Genomic DNA, 16082 nt, shown 5'->3' on the forward strand with positions numbered 1-16082 from the left:
ATGAGTAGGAATGGAGGAGGTGGATGATGGAAGTAATACAAGATTGGGATTTGGCAAAGCAACAGAGCAGAATAGGGCAGAATAGGACCAGGGAGCAAGAGATTCAAGAATAGAGAACAATCTAGAATTGAACATGCTCACTAGTGGATTGAGATTGAGAAGGGAGAAAAGTGAAGTCATAGCAAGGATGAAGGCTTGGAAAAGTACAGAGAGTATCATAGGTCACAGTAAGCATGAAACAAAGCATAGAGAGCAAGGAAATAATAGGAGATTATGATCCACTACAGGAATTTCAGAGTTAATGAACATGGAAGTGGAAGACTTGTGGGTGATGGCAAGATCAAAGACATGGCCATCTACATGTGTAGCTGAGGTAGAGCTGAAGAAGGAGAATGATAAAGCTCAACATTTGCCATGTCAAAACACCAGAGAAATAGAAGAGGATGGACATGGAGAAGAGATTATTTCAATTGACTAGAAGGTGTCATTAATGGCCTTACAGGTGTTTCCATGGAGTGATTGGGAAAAGAAGCTAAGTGTGAGAAAGAAATGGATGATGAGAAATCCAGACCTGATTTAGGTTCCATCTTCTGGTAAGGGGCAAGAAGGTGTCAAGGATCTTGTACTCAAGGCTAGCATGGAATAGATTTTTGTAGGCTATCTTCTGGGCAGCTACCCTAAATCATGGGTCTCTTTTGAGGATTACCCCGTAATCTTTGATCAACGTTTGTCCATAGTATATAATGGCAAGCATTGGATTCATTTCATTCTCCTGACTAGAAGTTTCTTTATGAGACATACGTGAAGAATGCATTACAAGGAGTAAACATGAATGAGAAGGACATTTGCAATGCCAAAGAAATAAAGTTTATTGGAAGGTAAGTGAAGGTACCTCCTTGCATTCCAGAAGATGGTAAAGGAGCAAGGAAGGCGGAAACACCATCCATACAGGAAACACCCCAAAGTAATAGCGTGTGACTGAGTTATAGGGAGTTGGGCATCATCAGAAATTAAGAGGCTTTAATGCTTCCCATTAAGGATTTTTCCAACCAATTGGGAGTTGATGATGCCATTCATGGCTTGTTGACTGTGGAACTCACTGCAGTACATGGGAAATCCTGAAAATGGTGGCATAGTTGACAGAAATGGGGTTGATGGGAAAAGAACCAAAATGTTGCTATTGCTTTTGAGAACTGAACTAAGTCAGAAGTCAGGATCAAATGATCTTTCCCATCCTGAGTTTACATAGTGAAACTAAGAGATAGGAATTCAACAGGTGCGGGAACAAGACCTGCCACAGGGTCCACAGGAGTTGCCACAGGGTCCACAGGAGTTGCCACAGGGTCCACAGGAGTTGCCACAGGACCCACAGGAGTTGCCACAGGCATTGGTAGTGGCACATGGATTGCAGGGTAGCCTAGGAAAATGCAATTGTTTGCATTAGGTTGAGAATGGGAGTGTTCTATGCAAAGATCCCTCTAAGACCATAGCCCACAAATTCCATTCAAGTTTAGGTTCAGCCACCAGTGGGTTTTGAGTGGCTGAAGCAAGTCAGAGAAAACTCAGATTATTACCAAATGCCTCTCCTACAAAGTTATATGAGTTAAATGAGTAGAGAAAGAATTATGATATGTGATTATACCTAGACAATGTTTAACAGGAAGATCTACACAATTTTTTTTTTAAATTTCTGTATCTGTGTGTGAGAGAGACAGAAACAAAGAGACAGAGACAGGCTTTTCCAGGAATATCTGGCAGGACACTTACTTGCAATCCTCACACTCCAGGAGATTACGGTATGTGTCAATCTCACACTCTAGCCGAGACCTAACATCCAGGAGAACCTGGTATTCTTGGTTCTGTCTATCCAGGTCACCACGGATCTCAGCCAGCTGGGACTCCACATTGGTAACCATACACTGTAGCTGGGACAGCTGGGAGCTGTAACGGGCCTCGGACTCGGTCAATGTATTTTCCAGAGAATCTCTCTGTAATGGAGAAGAGAAGAAAATGTCAGCAAAGGTGCCCCTCTAAGGGATTTTTCCAAATAGTTCCATGAAAACTCCAAGCTCAGAGTTTCATTGACTGTATGGTTGATAAATTAATAAGTTTAACCTCAAAAGGTAAGTATCAAAGCTGAATGTTACCCACCAGGGTGTGCTGGGCCTGCAGCTCAATCTCCAGGGCATTAACAGTGCGTTTCAACTCGATAATCTCGGCCTGGTAGTTCTGCAGCTGTTCAGAGGTAGACACCACCTGCTTGTTCAGTTCTTCTGTCTGAAATGTCCCAAGAGGAGAGCCAAGAGGTGAGAGTATGATCATTGGGACCCCACGAAGCTTCAAATTCAGCAGTGGGCATGAGCTAGACTCTCACCTGAGTGGTGAACCATTCCTCCACATCTCTGCGGTTATTCTCCACCACAGCCTCATACTCAGCCCGAGTCTCATTCAGTATCCTGTTCAGGTCCACAGTTGGGGCAGCATCCACCTCCACATTGAGTCTATCACCAAGCTGGCAACGCAGAGAGTTGACCTCCTAAAGAAAAAAAATGGAAGACATGAAGGAGGGTGGAGGAGGCAGAGTCCTTCTGAAGCAATACACTAAACATGCAAATTATTTCCATGAGGTGCTGTGTACTCAGTGGAGGAATAAAAAGGAGAGAGAGGGGGAGATTAACTGTCTATTTACTACACCCAAGAATGTTTTCTCTATGGATTTCTTTTCTCACCTCCTCATGGTTCTTCTTCAGGCAAACAAGCTCTTCCCTAAGGGATTCCACTTGGGCCTCCAGGTCAGACTTGCACAGGGTCAGATTGTCCAGGATTCTGCGCAGGCTGTTGATATCAGCCTCCACCAGCTGGCGCAGGGACAGCTCAGTCTCATACCTTCAAGTGCAGGTGATTAAGCAAAGGAAGAATGTATTATACAAGTTGGATGGTATTGTTTTCACTTTTTTTTAGCTTTGTAGTTTTTGTTTGAGGGCCTATTTAACTTCAGTTTGACAAACATCTTTTAATCAGCTGCTGTATGCAGGGGTTAACAATCCTACATTTATTAAGCACCTGTTTGCAGCAGGTGCTGTGAAAATGCTAAGGACTCAAGGACAAAAATAAGACAGGCCCTGTTCTTAAGGAATTTACTTTCTACTGGGAATATTTTTTTCAATTTCTTTCTTTCCATCCCTGTAAAGAGGGACTAGAAAGGAGACAAAATTAGCCCATTGATCAAAAAGTTGAATTAGAAAGTAATTGTCTGAGCCTCCTATGGACAACATTGGTCAAAACTGTTTAGTCATCTGAAAAAAAAAAAAAGATGATTTCCTTCCCTATATCTCCATATCACTCTTTAGTTATTTCTTCTGGATTCAATTTTCTAAATTTCTAAATTTCATTTCTAAAATGTTTAGTGTCGAGAGTTAAAAAAAAATATGGGAGACATGATTTTCTTTCCTCCTTCTACCCAAACTCACTTGGTTCGGAAGTCATCAGAGGCTAGCTTGGCATTGTCAATGCATACCACTAGCCTGGTGTTCTCAGACTTGGTGCACAGGATCTGGAAATGAAAGAGTCCACATTCAGTATCCCTTAGACTTCAGAATCTCCTGGTACCTTTTAAATAAACAGTTTACTGTCTGTAAGCACCTGTATTTTCAGCTGCAAAATATCTCAAGATTTTACCTTCTGCTGAAGCTCCTCAATGGTCTTGAAGTAGCACTGGTAGTCTGGGCACACATAGGGCACTTGCTCTTGGCACCACTCTCGGATCCTACCCTCCAGCTCGGCATTCTCCCTCTCCAGCTGCCGCACCTTCTCCAGGTAGCTGGCCAGGCGGTCATTAAGGAACTGCATGGTCTCCTTCTCCTTGCCATTGAAGGATCCTTCACAGAACCAGCCACAGGTGCTCACATTGGCAGGGATATCACAAGCTCCAGGGAGGGTGCAGCCATGGCAGCTGGGAGGCAGGCAGGGCCTGGAACAACAGCTGGTACGGCAGCTGAAGCTGGACAGGCAGCAGTCGTAAGGCATAATGGTGAGTAGGGTAGTTGGAGGGTTTAGTACAATGATCAAGTTGTGTGAGGTCTACCTGCCTCCCCAGACCTTTTATACCCCAAGAAGTGGGTATGAGCTCATCACATAGAATTGTTTCCTTCCTTCACTTTTGGTCAATTTTTTTCCAAAAATACTCTAGTTAGAGACCTTCAAAGAGTCCTGCCTCATCTCATAAAAGTCTCTGCTCTGGCTTGTGCTGGGTCAGGACTCTTCATAGATGCTATTGGCTGTAGAAATAAGTGTCTCATTTGTTGTCTTCAAATATACAGGATCATCACAGTCCTAAATGGCAGTCCTCATGACTCAGGCCTGAGGACAGCAAGGGACCCTGATCTCCCAGCCTGTGGTGGAGCTGTATGTGAATCAGATATTCCCTTTATCATTCAAGTTCTACCATTAATTTCTGTGACAAGCTTAGAAACTGAGCAGTCTTTTGGATACTCCTCTCTTTCTAGCCCTTCTCCAGTACTAATATTGAGAATAACACCACTAGTGTTGAGGATAACTATAGAAACTAGATAAATGTTAGAAACAAGCATCTCCATAGGCACTTGAGTGAATTATTAACTCTTTGGGATCTTTGGAAAATTGACAGTTGAGGAAAATGAATGCTGGTGTTTAGAAAGTGGGGAGTTAGGTCATTTGAAAAGGAATACAAAGAATCAGCCAGATAAGCAGGGGATGTACTAAGGTCTAGTTCTGGAAATCAACAGAGCCTCACTAAAGAAGGCTAAAGAGAATGGATCTGTTCAAAGGGCATTGACTTGGGAATAGATTATAATGTCTAAGAACTAAGGGGCATTGCTCATGGGGATTACCAAAAAGGGTAAGTGATTAAATGAGAAATTGATTATAGAATCATAGCCTTAAAGCTAGAAAGAACCCTAGAGGTTATCTAGCCCAATCCCCCTCATTTAAGATATATAGTTATCTATGGAGATATGATAGAGATAGACAGACATAAACATAGACACAGATGTAGACATAGACACAGAGGTAGATGTAGATGTCAATGTAGACAGATAGATTTAAATACAGTTATAAATATGGATATAGACATAAACTGATACCCAGGAAAGTTAAGTAATTGTGCCCAAGGTCACTTAGGACAAGAAACAGCAGCCAGGATTTGAACCCATGTCCTCTAACTCCAAATCTAGTTCTCTTTTCACTCCAGATTGCCTTTCACATTTATCATGGTGGCACCCTTATTTCTTTCAAAGTGCATTATCCGGTACATTAATATTCTCCTGTTATTCCTTTTCTTTGTAAAAGCATAAATGTTGTCTTGGACCTGAATATAAGACATACTACTAAAATGGGATCTTTTTGAAAGAAATATCAAAAATTACATGCACTCAAAAATCTTTGCCCAATATGGTATACTTAATCCATTTCAGTTCAATCTAACAAGCAGGTGAAGGTACTGGGGATACAGAAACAAAACTAAAAACAGTCGCTGTCCTCAAGAAGCTTACATTCTAGAATCTTCCTCTTATATCATATTGCAGCATGCAGTCAACTCTCAATGTCAAGTTCTCAATTGTAATGCCAACAGGGTACTAGTTCTGGCAGATCCTACCAAGATGGAAAGACTGTGTTCAAGCCTTGGGAGAGACTATCATTGAAGGATCAGCTTAAATTCAGAGTTCTTTATCAAGCTTTTTTTTGGTCAGTCACAACACCTCTGAAAGACTATCTCCTACATCCAAAAGGATTTCTCTGAGTAAACACAGAAAGCTCCCATATCAATAAAATTATAAGACCTCAAAGTATGGTGTATCTAGTGGTATAAACAATCCAATATATCAAAACTGTCTTTGGTGCAAATAAGGGTAGACATTGATAGAAAGAGCTGCCCTCTGATCTTTGTGATGACAGAATTGTAGGTTCTGGGAACTACCTTCACCCTTTCAGACCCTTAGGATCAGATTAGTTAATTGACGCTTCCAGTAGCCTGACAACAAGAACATCTCTCAAGACAAGAGGCCACAAGCTTTTCCCTTATCCCTTACCATACATGACCTGTCAGTCCCTTCACCATTAGAATGTGCATTCCTTGAAGTCTGAGACTGTTTTTGTCCTTCTTATATCCTCAGCACTTAGCATAGTGCCTGGCATGTAGTAATTTTAGTAAGTAAGTGAGTGTAGTAGTAGTAAGTGAAGCATAGTAAGTGAAGTAAGTAAAAAGAAGTATATGTGTGTGTGTGTGTGTGTGTGTGTATCCATAAGGGATTTCAAAAGGTCATTTGTCTTTCCAACTTCATATATATAACATATATATATATATATATATATATATATATATATATATATATATATATATATATATATATATATATTTCTTCCAGTTCCCCTATTAGAAAACAAAGGGAGCATATTTCTTATTCTTTTGTATTTGTATTCCCAGTGCTTAGCACAATGTAGCACATAGTAAATGCTTAATAAATGCTTTACATATCTATATTCATTTATTTCCTTTGTTTTTTCTTTCATTTTTCCTTTCTTTCATTTTTTCTTTCTTTCCATCTTTCTTTCATCCAAAGACCAGCCTAGCTAAATTCAAAGAAGTTCTTTACCAGGTTGGCTCCTACTCAATTACTTAATAGGGATTATGTCCAGAGTCCTGCAGAGATCTTTCTTCCCCAGATCTTTTTTCCAGTTGTGCACTTCATTTTATCATTTAACATATGCTGAAAATGAGACAGCCTTTAACTCATCTCTCTGTGAGGGTGGAGGCACAACTGTATAATCCCTGGAAAGTTAACATTGCAAAAATTCCATGCTAGAGACCAAGATGCCAGTGGCCTCTGTAGAAGGCCTTTTTGGATGTTTGGAGAAAAGATCTTTACTGTCAAGTATCAAAGACACAACTTGGTGTGGTACAAAGGTATCAAAGACCTGAATTGCAACCCATAATATTCCTGTATGCCCTAAGCAGGTTAAAATGTAATTGGGAAATATTTAAGAAAATAAAAATAAAACAAAACATAGATAATGTTAATATGTGGTTGTCTAAGTCAGTGTGTGGCCCACAAGGATCTGTAGGTACCGTTTAATGACCCCAGTTTCTATTTGAGTCCAACACCACTGGTGTAGTGGACACAGTGCTGGGCTGAGAGTCAGGAAGCCCTGGGGTTCAAATTCCACCTCTGAGATTTGTCAGCTGTGTGACCCTGGAAAGCTCATTTAACTTCAATGTGCCTCAGACAATTCACAAGGACTATCAACTAAGTTGATGGGTTGGGATCTAAGAAAGTGCCTTATAGTTATGAAACATATTCAGATGTAAAAATATGAATCCCACATTTGGAGTAAATTGAGAGATGTCAAAATGACTTCCAATCTTCCAAATTTTCAAGAAAATACAAACATTTCTGTGTGCTATACACAAACTGGACATGAAATAATACTAGGGAATGTTCATAGGATAACAAGAAGTTAAAGTTAGAAGGAATCTAATAGAATGCCTTTCATCTTAAAGATGGGGAAACCGAGGCCAAAACAAAGGTTATGTGACCAAGACTACACAGGTAGCAAAGGTGGGATTCAAACCTAGGCTTTCTAACTCCAAGGAAAGCCATCATGGAGCAAGCTCTTTCCCTTCTTGCCCTATCACAAATTTTGGATCTAACTGGACAGTTTCTATTATTTATTTCAAAATTTCAATCCAAATATCTGGTGACTTCGGAATTTTCTTTATGTCCTGCTTCATGTAATCTCTAATAACTTTTTGTAAGCTACTTGAGGTAGGAATTTTGGTTTTTGTATTAGGTATCCCCAGTGCCTGACATAGTGCATAGCTCACAGTAAACACTTAATAAATGTTGAGGGAATAAGAGGTGAAATGTGAAGAGCACTGAATTTAGAGTCAGATGGTGTGGGCTTGAATCCAGGCTATGCTCCTTATTACCTTGTGACCTTAAGCAAATCATTTGACTTCTCATCAGTGACATGTAGAAATTTGGATGACCTCTAAGGTCTCTTCCACCTCAAGATCCCATGATTTTGTTCTGAATGTCATAAAAAAGGAAAGATCTGGATTTTAATTTTGGTCTTTTCTGGTTAGTAAGGTAAACACTATGGGGTGAGACAATCAGCCTGATTCTGAAAGTGATTTTTCTGCTGAGTTTTTTTTAATTCACTTGGCAACCCAATATTATAGAAAGGCAACATTCGAGAAATGATTTTGAGAAAAAGTATAAATTGGTTCTTATGGGTTCTGATACAAACTCTGACTATAGTCACAGGCAGGCTACCCCCTCAGTTGACTGAGCAGAGTAAATTAGAGATAATAAACATGACCTATCTCAAGGGCTTGTAGTAGGGCAGAAATAATGGAAATAATTAGAAGGCCTTTGGTATAAGAGAATGCTAGCCTATAATACCCTATGTGAATTCCCTTGAGCTCTAAGGCCAGTGATGCATTACAAATGCCTCAGGCCTGAAAAGGCAACTGTAACCAAAGATTCTATTCCCAATTAAATAATTATATTTCTCTGGCATTCCAAGAATCTGTGCTTTTATAAGCATAAGCCAGGATCAGGATGAAAGGATGTAACCTAACCTGATTCTCTGGCTTTCCTCAATTTTTTCACCTATTCTGACATTTAATTTCATTGGTATGAAAACTTCCTCCACTAAAGAAGATCAACAACTTAGCTATAACCTAGAGTCTTAAAGAGTTGTGCTGGACATGAGAATGTCCCTTGCCCCTAATCATAAAGCTAGTGTGTCAAAGACAGGGTTTTTCTGATTCCCAAGATTGGCCCTCCATTCATTAACCATGCTGTCTTCCCCATAGTAGACAATTAATATGTATTTATTGAATTGAAGTAAAAATAGGGGAAGACCTTAACATAAAAGAAGATGATGGAGAAGGAGGAAAAGGAGGAGGAGGAGGAGGAGGAGGAGGAGGAGGAGGAGGAGAATGAACCCAAGTATATTACAGCTATGGCTAGGTAGAGAATTCTTAACCAAAGATGGAATAGAGGAGATCACAAAAGATAAAATTAATATTTTCAATAACATGAAAGTGAAAAGTTTGGAAACTAACAAAATAAAGCAACTAGGATAAGAAGGGAAACTGCTGATCTAGGGGGGAAATTCTATCAAATACCTCTGATCCAAAAACCATTCTCAATGACATATGCTGTCAAGTATTGCATCTAAGTGATCAAAAGAGATAAATAACAGAAGAACTGCAAACTATGAACAATGATATGAACAGTTGCTCTACATCACTAACAGTGAAAGAAACGAACATCAAAAGAATTTTTAGATCTCACCTCACACTTAGCAAATTGGCAAAGATAATAAAATATGGTAATAGTTAATGGTGTCAGTGTTGTGGAAAGACTCACTAGTGTACTTTTGGTCAAGCTGTGAATTTTACATTCTGGAAAGTAACCTGGAATTATGTGAAGAAAGTGACTAAAATGTCTATACTTATTTTGCCCAGAGATCCTGCTACTAGACATATACTCTAAGGAAGTCAAATATAAAAATAAATGTTCCATATACAGCAAAATACTTATAGCAGCACTTTTTGTAGGACCAGAAAATTGGAAACAAAGTAAAGGTCTTTTGATTACAGAATGGCCAAACAAATTGTGGTACACGAATGTGATAGGATATTACCATACCATGAGAAACAATTAGTATGAAGAATATAGGGATGAATGGGAAGACTTCTATGAACTGATGCAAAGTGAAGTAACCAGACAAAACAATACACACAAAACTACCACAATGCAAGTGGAAAGAACAACAACAAAGTTGGAGCTGAATGCTATGGAATTATAATGATGAAGCTTGGTCCTGAAGAAGAAATATAGTGATGCACTATCCTCCTTTCTTTGCTGAGGTAGAGGACTATGGTTATAGAACACTGTCTACCCCCACTAGACTTGGTTAATGTGTTGGTTAACTTTGCTGAATTACTATGTTTTTCTTTTTTAAAAAATTCTTTTATTATAAGGCATATTACTCTAAAAAGATGAGAGATATCCATATCCAAAGAAAGAACTATGGAGGTTGAATTGCTATTTTTTTCTCCTCTGTTGAGTTTTGTTTCCTCTTTCTGATGGTTCCTCTTATTGGTTTTAATTTTTATTTACTACATCACTAATGTGAAAATATGTTTAATAGGAATGTGAATGTATAGCCTATATCAGATTGTGCGCCATCTTAGGGAGGGCAGGAGGGAGGGGGAGAAAAATTTTAAACTCGAAAGCATATGTGATTATTGATAAATCAAAATAAATTAATTTTAAAGAAAGAAAGATGCTGGGGGGAGAAGAAAGTTGCATGTGGGAATTGCTTTGTCCATATTATATCACTTAACACTGCTAGGACTATGTATCCTTTTCTTCATCTCCTCTTCTCAGCCAATGTTCATGAGATCTTTTACAGGAAGCCGACAGGACACTGCCAAAAGACAAAATCCAAAACCTCAATAAAAGAAGCACCAATATCTTTGAAAAAAATAAATAAATAAAAGGATGACAGAGGGCACCATGGATGGAGTGCTGGACATGGAATCAGGAAGACCTGAGGCACTTACTAGTTGTATGACCTTGGGCAAGCCATTTGACTAGCCTCTGTTTGCTTCAGATTCTTCATCTGTAAAATATGAATAATAATAGCACCTACTTCTCAGAGTTTTTGTGAGGCTCAAATAAGATCATATTTGTGAACTGTTTTAGAAAACTTAAAGTACTATATAAATTCCAGTTAGTAGCAGCTATTCCATTGAGAACTGAAGCTGATGTAAAAACAAATAGTGCCAATAAAATGTTGAAAAGAAAAGAAGGAACAAAAATTAATGTGGTCACATCATTTAAAAAAAGTCAGAAGAGAAGAAAGTCAAATGCTTTTCACTGTGGATTGGGGAAAAATTCTTAACTATACAAAGAATATAGTTATCACAAGCAGTAAAATACATCATTTTGATAACATGAAATTTAGAAAAAAATTACATCAAATATCTCTGATATCCAGGATATACAGAGAATTAACACTAAGAGCCATTCCTCAACTGAGTGAGTAGTCAATGCTTATGAACAGTTATCAAAAGAAGAATTGTAAATTCTTAATAGTGAGTTATGTAAGATTGCTCCAAATAACTAATAATAAAAAAATACAAATCAAAATAGCTTGAAGTTTCACCTAATCACCCTGAAAATTGTCAGAGATGACAATGAAAACAGTCACTGTTGGAAAGGCTGCAGTGTGACAAGCACACCAATGCACTATCGTTGAGCTGTGAATTGGTCTAATTCAGGGGTGGGGAACCTGCAGCCTCAAGGTCTAACCATTGGGAATTATGCTAATATAGGGACTAAAATGTCCATTCCCTTTAGCTCAGAGATTTCACTCCTGGCATGTTTCCCAGGGAAGTCAAAGAAACAAAGTTCCTATATTCATCAAAATATTAATATTCAATTCAATAAATATTTATTTAGCACTTACTATGTGTCAAGCACTGTACTAAGAATTGAGGATACAGAAAAAGGCAAGAACAGTCCCTGTCCTCAAGGAGCTTACAATCCAATGGGGAAGACAGCATGCAAAAAAAAATATATACAAAGCAAGCTATATATGGGATAAATAAAAAATAAAAGGGGGAATAAGAATTAAATGAGGGAAAGCACTGGAATTAAAAGGGGTTAGAGAAAGCTTCCTGCAGAAGATAAGATTTTAGTTGGGACTTAAAGAAAACTAAGGAGGATCAGAGGAAGGAAGGCACTCCAGGTATGGGAAATGACCAAAGAAAATGCCTGGAGCCAAGAGATGGAGTGTCTTGTTTATGGAACAGCCAGGAGACCAGTGTCACTGGATTAAGAAGTACATGTTGGGGAGTAAGATATAAGAAGACTAGAAAGGTAGGAGAGGTAAAGTTGTAAAGGGCTTTGAATGCCAAACAGAATTTTGTATTTGATCTTGGAAGCAATAGGAAGCCACTGGAATTTAATGAATAGGGGGATGACATGATCTGACCTGTGTTTTAGGAAAAATCACTTCAGGGGCTGAATGGAGAATATGTTGGAATAGAGACTTGAGATAGGCAAACCCACAAACAAGCTACTGCAACAATCAACGCATGAGGTGATGAAGGCCTGCCCTAGAGTAGTGACAATGTCAGAGGAGAGAAGGGAACATATATGAGAGATGTGGCAAAGCTGAAATTGAGAGTCCTTGGCAACAGCTTGACTACGAGGGGTGAGAGATAGTGAGGAGTCCAGGACGACTCCCAGGTTGTGAGCCCGAGGGACTGAGAGGATGGTGTTGCCCTCTACAGTGAAAGGGGAATTAGGCATGGGAGAGGGTTTAAGGCAGGAGTGGGGAATCCGCATCCTTAAGGTCACATGTGGCTTTCTAGGCCCTTAAGTGTGACCTTTTGACTGAATCCAAAATTTACACAACAAGTAATTTTACAGAACAAATCTTTGTTCTGTAAAATTTAGATTCAGTCAAAAGGCCATAGTTACAGACCTAGAAGGCCACATGTGGCTTTAAGGATGCAGGTTCTCACCACTGGTTTAAGGAGAAAGATTATGAGTTCTGTTTTGGATATATTGAGTTTAAGATGTCTATTGTATGTCCATTTCAAAATGACTGAAAGGTAATTGGAGATGTGAGATTAAAAGTTAGCAGAGAGATTGGGACAGGAATGGTAGATTTGAGAATTGTCAGAGTAAAGATGGTAATTAAATTCACGGGAGCTGATGAGATCACTAATCGAAGTAGTACAGAGGGAGAAGAGAAAAGGGCCCAGGACAGAGCCTACAGTTAGAGGGTGTGATCTGAAAGAGAATCTAACAAAGGTGATAGAAAAGGGGTGGTCAGATAGGTAGGAGCAAAACCAGAAGCGGTATCTTTGAAAACCTAGAGAAAAGAGAATATCAAAAAGAAAAGAGTGATCAACAGTGTCAAAGGCGGCAGAGAGGTCGAGGAGAATGAGGACTGAGAAAAAGTCATTGGACTTGGCAACTAGATCATCAGTAACTTTGGAGAGAGCAGTTTAGTGTAATGATAAAGTCAGAAACCAGACTGTAAGGGGTTAAGAAGAGAGTGGGAGGAGAGAAAATGAAGGCATCTAGGTCTTTTCCAGGAGTTTAGCTACAAAGGGCAGGAGAGAAATAGGATGGTATTTCACAGGAACAGAAAGATCAAGCGAAGATTTTTTCAGGATGGGGGAGACATGGGCATAGTTGTAGGCAGTAGGAAAGGAGCTAGTAGAGAGGGAGATGAGACATGAAAATGAGAGAAAAAGTGGGGATGCCAGATGGGACAATCTATTGGAGAAAATGGAATGGAATGGCATCACTTGAAAAGGTAGAGAGATTAGCCTTGGTAAGGAGTAAGGAGATTTCATGCTGTGAGAAAGGGGTGAAGGAGGAGAGAGTGGAGGAAGGCATCTGAATTTTAAGAAATGAGGAAGAGAGAAAAAAGGGGAGTACACAGCAAATGGTCTCAATTTTTTTTCACAAAATATGAGGCAAGGTTTCATGCTGAGAGAGTTAGGTGAGGGGGAAGTTTGAGGAAGGATGAAAATGTTTTGAAGAGTCACTACGGAGAATGGGATAGTGAATTGATTAGAGTGGTATAGTAGTATTGCCTTGCATCAGTAAGTGCCCAGTCAGATTGTATAACATAAATTTGTAATGGACCCAGTCAGAAGAGTTGTGTGATTCTCTTCTTTCAGCAACATGAATGTAAGCATACCACTTTTGTGGTAGCAAAAAAATGGAACAATGGAGATTTCCACTGACTAGAGAATGGCTAAACAAATCATAGTAAATGAATGCAATGAAATATCATTGCATCATAGGAAAGGACAAAAATTAAGAATTCAGAAAACACAAGAAGTTTTAAATGCAAAGTGAATCAAGCAGAACCAGGAAGACAACATACATAATGACTACAACAATGTAAATGGGAAAAAAATAATAAAACAAAATTGAATGCTATGAAACTATAATAACCAAGCTTGGCCCCAGAGATGAGTAGAGAAAATGTATCTCCTTCCCTTATTTTGAGAAGTGGAAGAGTGTGTATATAGAATATTTCATGTAATATCAGACACAACTAATGTGTTGGTTGGTTTTACTGGCTTTTTTTTTTCTTTTTCCTTTTTTTTTTTAATCTTTGTTACAAAGGAAGGATCACTGTGTTGGGAGAAAGTGTATATCCAAAAATGAACATATTATAAAAATAAAAGATATTTATTTTAAAATTATAAGACAAATAGTGGATATATTATTTAGAAGTCACATTATACTCATGCCAACTTAAATTATCTCTATTCCAAGCATCTTTAAAGAATTTGCTATTGCCCAAACTCAACATTCCATCTCACCCCTCCATTCCTTTTCGGAGTCTATTTCCTCATGCCTAGAAAGCACTCACTCCTTTCCTCCACCTCTCAGAATCCTTATCAACCTAGATGTTTGGAAGCCTTTCCTGACCTGATCCCCCTAGTTGTTAGTGCTCTTTTCCTCCACAAATTCCCTCTACGTATTTAGTAGAATACAAATTCCTCATTTGGCATAATTTTTTGTTGTTGTTTTGCCATTGCATCCACAATGTCTAGCATGTTTCCTTGTTCATGATAGGTGCTTAATATTTGTTGAATGAACAGAAAAACCCCTTCGCTGAAAGAAGGAAAAAAAGATCTATTGTAATTTCCCACCAATCAAGATCCCTCCTATAGATTTTCCATTAGAATTAGAAAAAGATATTATTTCTTAGGAAAGGCTAGACCAGCCCAACTTCAGGCCTAAGGAGTGGAATCAGCTGACACCAACAACCACAGCTGATGCTCTTTGACCCAGGACTTTGTCTTAGCCAGTTCTTCCCAAAGTCCTGTTCCCACCAGCAACCCCAGGCTGTTGTTCCATAATATGTGTAACAGCTTTGTGTCCATTGTATAGCCCACAGCAGCTCTTTAGGGCTGTGGAGAAAGCTAGAATGTCAGAATCAAGAGTTTCTTGATCTGGGGGAAGCTCCATGTCAAACTAGAGAATTAAATAGCTAGAGTGTGATTGAAAAAGCTAGACTTATCCATTCCCGTGTTAGTCAAAATGGAGCTGGCACAAGGCAAACAGGCTGAAAAACTCCCTTGGCTCTACAGGGCTATAACCAATCAAGACAAACACTGCCTACACCCAGCTGAAAAGACCTGGCCAAAAATATTCACATTCATAGCCAATGATCTTAGAAGAAACCTTTACAAATACCAGTTCATGTCTCTTAACATTATTTATTATTCCAAACAGCTATCTATGGCAGTCAGAGTGGTGTAGTCTTCAGCAAATTGACAGGGGGTTCCAGGACACACAAAAAAAAGGTTAAAGACTAGAGGATTTCCAAGGTTTCTGCGACCTCTCACATTCTGTGGTCTAACATTCTAAAGTCTAAGGCTCTAGCTCTAGCCTTTTGGATTCTATTTCCCAAGTTTCTCTACAACTTCTCTCTTGGATAAACCAATCAAAAGGAGGCTGAAGACAAGAGGAATTGCCTTTCAGGAATCAAAACCCACTGTGTGGCGTGTGGTCAGTTTTACACTGTACTGACTAATATAGTGACTCAGCTATAGCAAGACTTTGGCATCTGAGGGTGGAACCATGTAATGACCGGTTTTCAAGTGGCTTTTTATGGAGTACTCAAATGATGACCAGATTGCAGTAAATGAATAGCAATGAGAAACATGTTTGCTTTGCCAAAAGAAAGTCAGTTTATTAGGAAGTTACAGAGTAGTGCCTCTTGTGTTTTTGGAAAGATTCTAAAGCAGTGGGAAGGGCAGCAAACCTAATTTTTAAAAAGAGGGCAAAAGATCATACTTGAGTTTCCACGTCTCTGGAAAGCCAGTACCTTTGGGAGTAGCTCTGAATGGTCCACTTTAAGGGTGTATATATTTTCAATGTGTTTCCTCCCCAACTCCCAGCATCCCATTGATGTGAACAGGTTTCTGGGATGGTTAGAAGCACTTGATCTTTTCCTCCTTTCACCTCCTTGCTATGACACCT

The 16082-nt window shown here is 39.1% G+C and overlaps 1 protein-coding gene across 1 annotated transcript; it reads right to left on the minus strand.

Moving 5' to 3' along the window:
• Nucleotides 1–1269: 1269 nt before the first annotated feature.
• On the minus strand, nucleotides 1270–4026 carry LOC110198415 (keratin, type I cuticular Ha4-like). Its single transcript, XM_020972688.1, has 7 exons — nucleotides 3679–4026; nucleotides 3471–3553; nucleotides 2730–2886; nucleotides 2375–2536; nucleotides 2152–2277; nucleotides 1768–1988; nucleotides 1270–1417 (listed from the first exon to the last, which is right to left on the minus strand). Exons 1-7 carry the CDS (start codon nucleotides 4024–4026, stop codon nucleotides 1270–1272), a joined length of 1245 nt encoding a protein of 414 aa, XP_020828347.1.
• Nucleotides 4027–16082: the final 12056 nt, after the last annotated feature.

This window comes from Phascolarctos cinereus, unplaced genomic scaffold (assembly GCF_003287225.1).
Source record: "Phascolarctos cinereus isolate Bilbo 61053 unplaced genomic scaffold, phaCin_HiC Scaffold_5;HRSCAF=322, whole genome shotgun sequence".
Taxonomy (NCBI): domain Eukaryota; kingdom Metazoa; phylum Chordata; class Mammalia; order Diprotodontia; family Phascolarctidae; genus Phascolarctos; species Phascolarctos cinereus.

Bases quoted from the DNA above. Each gene is read 5' to 3' on its own strand.
- LOC110198415 (XM_020972688.1), bottom strand. From the start codon at position 4,026: ATGCCTTACGACTGCTGCCTGTCCAGCTTCAGCTGCCGTACCAGCTGT. The intron at 2,887-3,470 runs GTGAGTTTGGGT...CTGCACTTGAAG, and splicing joins TCTGATGACTTCCGAACCAA to GTATGAGACTGAGCTGTCCC. The intron at 1,418-1,767 runs GTAAGTGTCCTG...GCATTTTCCTAG, and splicing joins CTGGAGTGTGAGGATTGCAA to GCTACCCTGCAATCCATGTG.